This window comes from Lonchura striata, chromosome 4, assembly GCF_046129695.1.
Source record: "Lonchura striata isolate bLonStr1 chromosome 4, bLonStr1.mat, whole genome shotgun sequence".
In the NCBI taxonomy this organism is placed as follows: Eukaryota; Metazoa; Chordata; class Aves; order Passeriformes; family Estrildidae; genus Lonchura; species Lonchura striata.
The window spans coordinates 12,164,306-12,177,070 of NC_134606.1; the positions used below are offsets into that span (position 1 = coordinate 12,164,306).

General features: G+C 37.7%; 1 protein-coding gene across 9 annotated transcripts in view; it reads left to right on the forward strand.

The window, feature by feature from the left end:
• Nucleotides 1–12,765, forward strand: part of PPP2R2C (protein phosphatase 2 regulatory subunit Bgamma) — a 191,698-nt gene that overhangs the window by 155,627 nt on the left and 23,306 nt on the right. For all 9 annotated transcript variants that reach the window (XM_021550758.3, XM_021550759.3, XM_077782747.1 and 6 more), the window contains one exon: nt 5,917–6,081. In XM_021550758.3, coding sequence (XP_021406433.1) covers nt 5,917–6,081 — 165 coding nt within the window. The remainder of the gene's footprint in view (nt 1–5,916; nt 6,082–12,765) is intronic.

Consider the following 12,765-nt stretch of genomic DNA (forward strand, 5'->3'; position numbering starts at 1 on the left):
TTTTTACTCTTTCTGTATCTCATAATCCTGATATGAGGAAAACTACAGAAGCTTTTGTACTATTGTACTGTTGTACTATTGTAATGACACTCTCAGAAAGCCTTTGATAAAGACATTTTATTTCCAGTCAAAATCAAGTCATCTAAATTGGTATTTTCAGTAAATCACCACCAGTGTTACACTGTTGCCAAAGTTCCCAACTCCAGTATGATGGCTGAAGAATCACTGTTATAAATACCATGGAGTTAAAAATAGAATTGGGCAGACACTGTACAACTTAGTGTGGATCAATATCTTGCACTAACAGATATTAGGTTCAAGGCAGCTGGGAGGAGCATACACTTTTGCAGTTCATGCTTGTGGTCCAGAAGAGTCAAATGATACAGAAAATGTAGTTGCAACTCTTTGGGCTTCTAATAAAACCCATATAGTACATGCTTTTAGTGGAGCACTGGGCAAATGCCATGCAATGGAAAACATTGACACTGTGGCTATTAGGAGTACTTGGAATATAAATACTCTCTTTGCATAAAATAAAACACTGGAATTTGAAGAAAAGGTCACATCTATTAACCTATTGACAGTTCGTTTCAGGACCCCTTGACTCTTGGACAGCAGGCCTGAAATACAGAGCTTGAGCAGCTGGACCATATCCAGTGCTGTCCATAATGTCAAGTGATGCCTATTGTGGAATTGTCATTCAACAGTGAAAACATAGAGTGTATCTATAGGAAGCAGGAAGAAAGGAGTGAGTTGATGATTATTTAAAAGTTAGGGCTTGCTCCTTTGTTGATAATAAGATTGATATAGTCATATCATGATGTTGTCAAGCACACTGAGGCCTAATGTATCCAGCCTGGAAGAAAGCTGGAGCCATTTGGAATTGGTTTTCTCAACTGGCACATGGTGTAGGAATGCTATAACCATCATGTAGGAAGTGTAAAACTGGTAGAGCTTGATTTGTAGGCATCACAGTTCCCTCCTTGTAATGAAAATAGTGTGCACTAACTGACTAGCAGGGGAAACCACTCAGAGAAATCCGTATATTAAAAGTGTAGAGCCTCAGCAGGACCACAGTAATCAATTACTCTAAACTCAAGCCCTGGCAGCTTCCATGAATTGCTATTGATTTCAACTGCTAGTCAGTGAATCTTTCTCAGGCTAGGCTGAAATGTAGGTGTGAGATGCCGACAAAATTAGTAACCTGAACAAACCTCTGTGGAAAACACAGGGAACAGCCAGGTTTGGAAAGATATGTTATGCTGAAGGTTATTTTTTGAAAATGCTTAAATTTGCAAAAACCTAAGTCCCACGCAGAGATAAAAATGAAGTATCATATCAGCATATATTGAAATAAGAAAGATGAGAGTTTTGTTTTCCTTGTGAAGTTATTATGGAAAATTTTGTCTAGCTTTCTAAAGAAAGCCTCTCCTCCTCCATTGCAGTTGAATAAAGGGGGAAGGAGGGCAAGTAATTTTTTTTCTCGAGCCTTCTTCTGACCATAAAAACTATTTCTTTCTTGCAGTTTACCCAAAAGTCATTTAAAAATTATTCCAAAATAGTGATAGAAGATTCAATCCTCTATATGCTATAGCTTGTGAGCTACAAATTTGTTCTCTACAAAATTCAGTTTCTTGTAGAATTCCTTGATGGTTTCAAGAAGACGAAGTAGCTATTTCTTTATGCATACTGTTCACTTCAAAGGGAATTTAATCTGTTTTGAGGAGGCTGCTATGTTTCCATTATCATACAAGGAAACTTATTCTGGGACCTTTTTTGCTCAGCAGGAACTCTGTGTATTTTCCACATTCTCATTATACATGTTTTGGCATGAGCATAAAGCAGGCATGCTCATTTATATTCTAGCTGATCAAGAGGAGAAGTCTGATTAATACGAATTTTGGATCATGGTGAGGGTCAACTTTGTAACCTGCAATAAAAGAAACTTTCTGAAGTGACTTCTCCCAGAGGGGAATATTTCTGTTAGATCAGTGGCCCAGAGGCAATGGAACAAATTTTCTTCCTCCTGTTATCCTCATTTTGCTATCAGCTGCACAGCAGCAGCACACAATACTGGATTAGAACTAAACATACCATATAACTGAATCGTGTACTCAGATCACATTCCTCACACTGCATATCATTGCAGGTTGTTAATCATGCCTTTCCTTATGCTCTTTCCTCTCTTGGAGGTTTTATTCTCTCCCCCTTCCCCCTCCCTCAGATCTTTCCCTAAAGCTTCCTTGCAGCCAGGCCCTGCCCTGCTCAATCTCCTTTGTTACACTTCTGCTCTTTGGGAAGGCAACTCAGCCAAATTTAAGGCTACATTGCATTAGAGTAGCTTTGTTGCCTTTCCCAAAATTGCCTTTCCTGCTTTTATAGCTCTACTAACCCAACTGTTAGTAGATGAGAACATAATCTCTTGCCATTGTAGTTGCCAAGAGTACTCGACCTTTTATTTCCATTTTGCTGTGGAGAGCATCTACAAAGTCTGCTGGCCTCTTCATAGCTTTGTCCTGTTCCATGGAGCCAAGGAGTGGAGGACAGGTCTGGTATGTAAGATAGCAAATAATTAAGGGGGAAGGACTTGTTCTGTTTTTTGCAAGCAAGAAGATATTTTCTGTTCCTTGTTTTAATGTTAATGAAAAAAAAGATGGCTAGTGCATTCTAGCCCATCACTGGTGAGGTGCAAGTTCAACCTTCCCTTAGTGCAAGTATCCACCAGGGATCTAAATGCCTTGTTCTTGTCAAGCATGTGTGGGAGTCAAAGCAATATTAACATCTTTTTCATTTTCTTAGGGGCATTTTTTTTTGTTACATCACAGAAACACTGACTTATTTAGGACAATAGAATTATATCTAAGCACACTGCCAATGGTGAACTGAACTCTCTGTTCTTTCTGTCTTAGATGCATTTGGTCCTAGGTGTTTTTTCTATACTCTGAAAGTGAAGCAGATCACATGTGGTGCAACAAGAGTCAGATGTGACTGGTATTTCAGAGGTGAGTGCAGTGTGGGAGAAGGACAGTGCCCCACTCGAGACAGCCCTCCACAAGATCTGACTGCAGGGGAAGGCAGTAATGTAGGAGACAGCTACAGATTTGTGCTATTACCATAGCTTTCTCTTTAGCAGTGGAATTTTCATTTAATCAGTTTCTGCCAGATTCCCTCTGTTTCATGCTTTTCAAGTTCACCAAAGGCCCTGTTTCTGAAGCACACTGTCTGTTCAGGGTTTTTTTGCATTTTATTATTTTTTCCTGCCATGCAATACTGTGCTTAAAAGGAAGACAAGACACAAAGGGAAGATAGAAAATAGAAATGAGAAATGTCTCATGGGAGATGCTTGCCCTTACCATTTCATGCTAGTTTAAATACAGTTCCCACACATCACATGTCAAGCTGTACTTGATTGTTTTCAAATAGATGGCAAAAATCATGAGAGGAGGAAAATGTTCTTTTGTGTAACATATTCTTCTTTTGATATATTGGGTTCTGTAGCTGTCAAAACAAAGGCTGTTTTTCCATCTATTATTACAAATGCATTTGGGGTAAATCTCATCTGCAACTCTCTAGTCCCTTGGTTGTTTACTTCAATACATTGTTACTGTTTCTATTTTTCTTAATCTAGTGAAATCATGAATTTTCATTTTTGCTATGGTTCTCAGTAGGCAAATGAGATTCTCAGTGGAGATTTAGATCACGTCTGGAAATGCAGTATGTTTCAAGTATTTTCTGCTTTTCTGGCAGGAGGATGGAATATTTAATTTCATTATTCAGCATAGGTTTATTCATTTTACACAATGAAAGGAAATTCATCGATAGTGTCTTCAGCATCCAGAAAAATGATACTTACCATGACTGTTTCATATACTCCATTTATATTTTATATCTTTCTCACCACTCAGCAATTATTCATCTCTCTGTTGAGAGGTAAAATTCTTCTATTGAGTAGCCATAATTTCTCTGAACTCCACAAAGGAATTCAATCCCAGAAAGCAACTGCTTTTGTTTAAAGGTGTTTCTTGCAAAAAATTAACCAAATACACATAACTGAATAAAGGTAATTTAGTGATACTTTATAAAATAGGTAAATCAATGTTTCTACATCTTAACATTCATTACACTTTTATTAATCATGATGGATTCTTAGAGATGGATGCAAATGTGATAGTACAAGTAGGAATGCAGTTAAAATGCAACATTAATTCATTCCCAGTTGTTATTAAATGTCACAAGATATTAATAGTTTTGCTGATATTTTCCTTTCTAAAACACATGGGGAAAAGAAGAAAAAAAAAGGCAAAACCACAACAGTGTGCACAGTCATCAAGATAATTATCTCTGAATCTTTTGTACTATTTCACTGTAATGTTCCAGACCTATATTTTTGGGAAAGATCAAAGTATGGTGTGTTAAGGTGGTGATAGACTACATCCCATTCCCACAGAAATCAATCAAAGGTCGTTGATGGGTCTTCATTTGGGAAGTGGGAACAGAAAGAGGCTTAGTACCATGATATATGATTTCTCTTACCATCCATAAAACAGATTTTCTCATATATCTTATCCTCTGAGATGTTTACATTTTGAACGTCAGCTGATTCAAATTTTATGTTCAGGGAATCCAGGCACTGAGATGATTTGTGTTTAGGGCACTGCACTGGGACTCAGTAGATCTGGGTTTGTTCTGTCATGCATTTCCCAAGTGATCTTATGCAAATCCTTTATTGCTTCTTGCACAAACTCATCTGTAAAATAGTTTGAAGGATTTGTTAACATTTGGGTGGCTTATCTGTAGCAGATTGCTGAGGGCCATGTGAAAATGGACAATCTTATTTAAATATATTGCTTTACATATATATATATATATATATATATATATCCGTCTTTCATTTTGTGCTTGTGTATCTATTGCTTTCTTCCAGCCCCCTCATGAGGCTCTTACTTTCATTCTTTTCTCTGTAAGCTGTCTTGCACAGACTGGCCTTGTCCTCCAAACATGGGCTCAGTGTGGCTCCTGGGTTTTAAAGCAGGTAATGTATATGAGTGGAGATACAAGTGTTGGAGAGGCACCATGTGAGTTACACCTCATGTGGGTAATCTTTGGTGATCTAGCTAGTAAGTTTGTGCTTGGAAAATTAGATATTTGATGTATTTTTGTTCCAGATCATGTCCACTTAAATTATTTGGTTGTATGGTTCTCAGTCACAGAAATTCATACTGATTTTGGTGGTGGATGTCATTTACATAAAAAACATAAGAATGCCATTTCAGATACTACTTTGTAAGTATTCAAATAGCAAACCTAATACTGTGCATAATTTTTTTAAAGGTAATTGTTTTAGCATATATTCACCAAAAATTGTCTACATAAATACTTCTGTGTTTGCTACACGTGCCTTTGCAATGAAAAGCACCTTTTTCTTTTTTTGGGGCCTTTTACCTTAAGCTACATGTACTTTTTTGCTTAAGTTGCATAATCATAAAAGCCAGTGAGCCTGACTGGAGTGAGCAGATCTGAGCTATGCATTATTCCCTCTCAATCAGCATTATCGGAGATAGAGCAGTGGTTTCAATAGCAAGTACAGGAAATATAGCTAGCTGTTCTCTATTAGCTTCAGTGAAGAATTGAAGTGAGAATTCTGTGTCCCTGCAACACTGTTTCTTTGATGTCTTTGCACAGCATGGATAAATGGTGACCTGCTAATGGCATCTGCAGTAAAACTGTGCAGACTTTGAGTTTTACATTGCTCTTTGGGTATGGTATTAAGTGGGCCAGGTATGGAAATTGAAAACTGTACTGCTGCCAAACAAATGAATGTATCTTTAAAAGCATTACATGTGTTTACATTTGCATGCTTCCTTCAAGTAAGAGCCATGGTTTACCTGCATTTTTCTTGATGAAACTTCCATTCAGACATTGTAGATATAAAGCCAGCCAATATGGAGGACCTGACAGAAGTGATTACAGCCTCTGAGTTCCATCCCCACCACTGCAATCTCTTTGTCTACAGCAGCAGCAAAGGATCCCTGAGACTCTGCGACATGAGGGCATCAGCTCTCTGTGACAAACATTCCAAGCGTAAGTCCTTGCTCCATCGAGCCCCAGATGGCATTGAAGTCTTACTATTCACAGACAGCACATAGATGGGTTCATACCCTGTATCATTTTCTCACTTGCAGGCACATTTGAAAAGAAAACAACAAAAAGAAGAATTTTTTTCACCTGTGCAAGTATTAGCTATGAACTTGGTAATGGTTGTGTCTGTGACTGGTTGCCCTTACAGTTCTTATTGCAGGGATCAGTGAAGAACCCAGAACTCTAATGAAATAAAGAGGATTCCTAACAAATCAGAGGATGAGGGAGTATTTAAGTAGATGAGCATACTGGTTTGAATGCACTGGTTCTCAATGATAGAGCAAGTGAATTTTGATTGTCAGGCTGCCTTCAAATTTTGAATCTGTTTTCTCAACCAGGAAATCTCAGTATCCTTCCTAAAAATTTAGTCCCACATTCTCTATATGTATTTTTTCAATATTATGTCTGAACAAACTCAGAGGAAATGCAATAAGTAATCAGGACAGGGGTGGGGGGGGGAGGGAGGAAGGAGGGGAAGAAAAAAATCGTGTTGGTATAGAAGTTGTTATACATCCTACATGATCTTATGTAGCCTGTGAAATTTTTAGATGAACCACCAAATCATGATAGTTCCTGTCTGAAATCTACATAAGAAAAAGAAAGTAAAATTTAAAAATATGTCACTATCTTTGTTCTCAAAGTAAAAGTTGAAGAAAAACGTATGTTTATATTGTCTCACTATCAGCTCTTCGTGGTCTAGAGAAGACAGACTGTGGTTCTTCCCACCAGTAATCTGGCAAGCCTGGGCACATTGCCTTGTGCAAACCACCTGTTTGTTCCTAATGTCCTGAGTCTGACAATGCCCAGACAAAGGCATTGTCTGGGTAGCTGCTGAGAAGCTGAGGACCTCATGAGTGAACTGTGGTGGCTCTGCTTTAGTCACCTTTAGGACAAGGGCTCCTCCAGGACACCTTCATCTCACCGAATTAGGTCATCAGTTTCTTTTGTCATGCTGAAACATTGGAAGGAAATTCAAGAGAAATTCTTTTAGTACCAGAGCACATGAGAGGTTTTATGCCATTCAGCAGGCAGATCTTATTAGTAAGGGCCAGAGGGGAGGAAAAAGTATGCAAAGATTTAAATGACATAAGTGGTGCACAGGTTTCATACATAGGCTATTTTTAAAACTGAAGTGAATTTAATAAAAATCCTATGACTAGACCTTTTGATTGCAAAGAGAAATGCACATGCTCAGAACCTCTTAGGATGTGTCCAATTATAAAAAATAACCTTCAAGGACAGTTTCACATGCAGAGAAGTGTTTTACCTTTGTTAGCTGTATCTCCTTGTACTTGTAGGGGCAATTCAGTACCATGAAGTGAAATGTAAGCATGACACAGTCTGACACAATGCTGTGAGTTATCTTGTCCCACTTAATTGTTTTGTTCTGTAATACTTCCATTTCTTCCTGCTAATAAGGCCTCCATGCTCCTGTAACTCAATGGCAAATGCCAATCAGAACTTATTAAAGCCACAATACAGCAATGCTGGATGAAAGAAGGCATTTTATGCCAGAAGGGAGTGCAGGGTCTAATGGTCATTGATTAAACCCCATTTTCCAGATCTATGAGTTAGAAAATAGCCATTTAATGTAGCATTGCTGCACTGAAGTCAAGTCAAGCTCATTGAGAATCTGAGCGTGTGCAGTACAAAATTGATACAGCAATGGTAGAACTTCCAAAGTGTTAAAAGGAGTAGGCCCATGTACTGCTGATTGGAGTGGTGTCAGTGTAGCTCTCAGAGACAGGCAAAGTGAATTATATACAGCCAATTGCAGTCTAAAAGGATATATCAAAAAAAGTCTGCAAAATCAAGTATTTGCATGATTATCTCTCTGGTACCTTGACTGTGCATCTGATCCCTCTTTACAGTTGCTAAATTTACAGATGGTACATATGCATGATCAGTACCCTGCTCTCCTAGCTTGCCTTGTCTTTCAGTCTTTCCCCACAACTGACTTCATTTTTCAAGCCAAACACCACAACTGGAGTTGCTGTAAACCCTCACATTGTGGCATACATCCCTGCTTTCTCAGCACAGTCTAGTATCACTGTGTGCTGTATTTCAGATGCTGTTCCAAGATTGTAATGGATGTACATACTTTTAGGGATAAAAGATACAATGTAACACTTAACAAAAACACCTGGATAATGAGCTTCTGTTGTGAACTTTTTAATTTACTCCTTTTCCCCTTATTTATTCAAATTTCTGTAGCTCTCACAAAGTCCATCGCAGCTCTTGGGGGAAAAGCCCTTCCATTTGTACATGTTTAGAGAGTGCTATGAATAATTACTGTGCCATACTGTAAAAATAAATTACATATTAATGTCTGTAGTGTAAGTCAACCATCACAGGATCTTAATAAATTATAATGGCTTGAAGATTTCTGGTTTTCTAAGCTTAGTGGCAGAATATCTCTTTTCAGCATTAGTGCAAGCAGCACTACGAGGCTTCCTTATAAATCTCTGTGGCTTTGACATGGACAAAATGAGACTCCTCCATATGTACTCATCCTTGATGCCTATGCTGAGATTTAATAGCAAGCTGCCAATTTGTGTAATCCATCTGCAATTAACTTTATTGCACAACCCCAAAACTAGCTTTCCTGTGGAATCTTTGTGAGTTGTAGTTGGGATATCTGTCCCTTAGAAAAATTACCTCAGACCACCAAATCTGTTTATAAGGCATTGAAAAACATATCAGGTCAGTAGCTGAATTTTAAATAGTTGTTGAGATACTGATAAAGTGTGATAAAATTTGTTGTATCTCTAATAGACAACCTGAAACTGCTTCTTATAATAGCTCTGTAACAGATTGCACAGTGTTGAGTGAGGATCACAAGAAAATCTTATGTAGTCATTGCAAATGTGTATCAGGGAAAGACCACTCTGTACCCATTGAGCAGGTACATACGTAATGTTGTTCCGAGTTATTGTCGGACTTTGCAAGCAGTGGGAGAGGATGCCATCAAAACTGTTGGAGAGGAGGTGCCAAAGAGATGAACATCCCTGCTTGTTTAGAATATTAGAGGAGTGAGACTGAGGAAGGTGTTCTTGCAGTCCACAGTGTTATAGGTAAAGATTAAAATTATGAAAGTCAGACTCAAGCAGCAACAAACAGGGAATTAATTTAAATAATATGGAACTTTTCACCTAAATAGTGTACTTGCCAAAGCGCCCAAAGATTGCCTTTAAGATGTCATCAGGCAACATGCATGGCAGTGCAGTGTAGGAAAAAAGCAGTATATGGAAATCTGTGTCAGCAGTCAGGGGGGAACATTGAAGAAATAAAAGAATTAACCCCCACCTCAAATTCCATTAACTTTTATGCAAAGGGGTTCAGGTGTCAAGGAAGACAAGCATAGGGATACTGTTGCAGTATGATCATCCTGACTAAAAATATACTTGCGGCAGCATTTGTTCAATTAGCAAATAGTTGCTATTTTGGTTATTATTTTTTTTTTATTGCTGATATTATGTTCAGAGATCCTCATAAATGTTCACGGAGTTAATATCATTTTTCTAAACAGCTGGTAGGCTAGATAAGTACATATGGCTGTTTCAACAAACCATACAATAAAGAAGTCAGTTAAAGAAAACTGAGCATGTGAAGTCAGAAAAGAAATAAAGCGCTTTTTCAATAGTTCATCAGAATTATTAAAACCATTATTAAATAGTAAATATAAACTGTATAGTTATGTAATATGGAAATTTAAACCATCAAGAGTATAACTCCTATTGATATTTCATGCCTTAACATCTTAAAGTCATTGCATACTTCAGAAGCTGTAGTCATTTATTTAAATTCTGTATGTTTCTTTAGGGGGTTTTTAGTATTCATTTCTTAATATGTATTTGTAGACTAAACCACTATTTCTAATTGTCCATTACCCATGTGCAAAGTTTACAGCAAAATACTTTGAGGAAAGAGGAGCTGCAGTTTCAAGCTTATTGCTCTGTGTGCTGTGGTGATCTTAAAAACACCAGTTTTGAGGTTATATAGTGTTAGCCTCTGTCACCATGAGTTGGTGCTTTCTGTCCTCCAGACAGACATCTCAAGCTTGTGTCCCCTGGGTCTGTAGCAGGAGCCATTTAGAGCTCTCCTGCCTTTGACCATGGAAGGATTTGGAGGTGACAGGCAATGCCAACAACCATCTTCCCTGGCCTCTCCCTGAATGCAGAGAAGCCTCTCAGCTGGTGCATCCCAACCCCATGGGCGGGACAATCAGGATCCAAAAAGCGTAAAATGGTTTCCAGAGCAGTGCAGAGTGAATTCCGGGTTTGTCTTGTGACTCAGAGATGCCAGTCAAAGATTAAGGGGGTGTTTTTTCCATTGAGATTCCTTTTCCACATTTTTATTTGAAATCCAGGCCTGAAGGAAATGCCAGCCTTTCTCCAAGGATAAATGCCGCTGTCCTGTCAGTCAGGCATGTGACTCAGTTGGGTTATCTGGTGGGCTTTTCTGAGATTACCTTTGATTTTAAAGAATTCAGAATCATGGAAGCAGCCAAAACACAAATCAAGGATAATCTACTTAAACATGTCGAATTTTTAAAATTAAATTAGTTATATTTACCAGTTGTTTAAAGCAGGTTGGAATTTCAGGGACAAGACACCTTTCAGACCTCTGACTAAATATGGATTATCTTTCATTTGCAACAGAGAACAACCAGATGCACAAAAAAGCCTGTGACAGTCTATCCCTCCTGGATTTGCTAATTAATATTGACCTTTCCAAATGAATGATGCTTATTGTCTGACTGAAAAAGAGACAACTTGTTTTTCTTCTGTGTGAGCTTTACATCTAAAATACAGTTTTTATTTCTGCATCTGGTCTCATGTCAGGTCTCATGTTGTCTGAGAGAGAGACAGTCATTACTCTCCCTTTGTGCATAGAGAGGCCCCTGTCAAAATGATGTCCACTTCGGGCAAAATCTGCAAGTTTTCATGTGACAGGAGTGAAACTTATCTGAGCTTCTGAAATTATGTGACCTCATGCTTGATGAAGACTTGTTCTCCTTATCCTAGTTCTGGATTTATTTTTAAGCATGCACTACAAAGGCATATATGCATTGCTGATTTTATATCCCCAATGAAAAAATGTATCCTGATAATTTTGTAATTATGACTGTCACTAAAGGTCTGTTACTACAATTTCATGCATGCTAAACTAGGTCCTGGAATGGATCTTTCCTTGTGCAGGAATCCCACTGAAATCTGGTAACAGATTGCCTTTAGCATGGGCTCCAAAGCTTTCATTCTGCTCAGTTTGGATGAATGTATAAAGACATTTAAATAAAGACATTTAAGACATGGCTAATGAAAATTCAAAAATGATTCTACAGAAACACAATTATGTCTAGGTAATATTTCCTTCAGTTGTGCAAGAGATGTTAAAATTAAATCTGAGGAAGAAAACACCTGATTTATATACTTCTAGCTATCAAATACTCGGAGGAAAGAGAAAAGCCTGAAGCAATGGTAAATGATTTATGATTGAAGAGGTGTTTCATTAACCCCATCTCCTCCAACCACACAGAGATAAAGCAAATAATTGCTGTAAGATTGATTTAATTATTCAGTCTATTAAAATTCTTGTCTCGTTTGCCTAATTTTTTTAATAGCAGCAAATATTACTTTTTAATGTCTCTTGAAATCAGCTTTCAAGATCTTATTTCACTAGGGGAAAAAAAACCCACTTGTAACTAATCTTATTTATCAAGATCAGAAAGACTTACACATCAGTTTGTCTGTAGAGCAGTAGTAGTTTTATGTCCCGTTAACTCCTTGGGATTGCTCACAACACGTGGCATTAAGCATGCACATAAGTCTTTGTGAGACCCAGCTGTAAAGAGGCTTGATCTTCTAGATTGGCTTTGTGTTTTTTCAATTCCTTTTTGCTCTTTAGCACCATTTCTCTTTATTAACAAACTCACTGGCAAAGTTATATTAATCTAAGCAACTCTGTAGTGAAGCTCCCACCCACTGATCTTTAGCTATTGATCTGGCTTTGCCTTTCAGCACTAATGCACCCTCCCTTGTGGTTTGTGACAAGCTGCAGCAACTCAGTGCAGATGGTAAAACAGATTCTTAAATATTGATTTGAGGCTCCACTTTTAAAAGCCATGCTCTCTAGAGGTATTGATGAGAAGCCTAGTTTTAATACTGGGTCATTGGATAAAGGAATGCTGTATGGCAGGTGAAATTTCAGACTCGTGGTGTGGAGGTAGGGTCAGAATTTTGCTTTGAGTAAAAGAAGGAAAATGAGATGTGTAAGTGACCAGGGCACAAAGAGGTGACCTTTGAATTATATAAAAACGAGTAGAAAATTGAAATATAAAATGATACTTCTTTTTAGTTTAAAGCAGGATAAACAGCTACAGGCTATGGTAATGTAAAATGTCAAACAAAAGTGTCTCACAAAATAATTGTGTTTTAGATTGCTTATGAAAGCAGATTTAAAAACTCCCTCTCTTGTATAACCATATTAATCAGTGTAGACCAAGAAGGCAAGCTTGTCACATTAGCAGAATATTTTATTATTGAAAGAGAATTTCCAAGGGAGATGAATGTACGAGTTGATTGGCTTAATACAAAACAATAAAACATTCAGAGATAGTGAAAGATA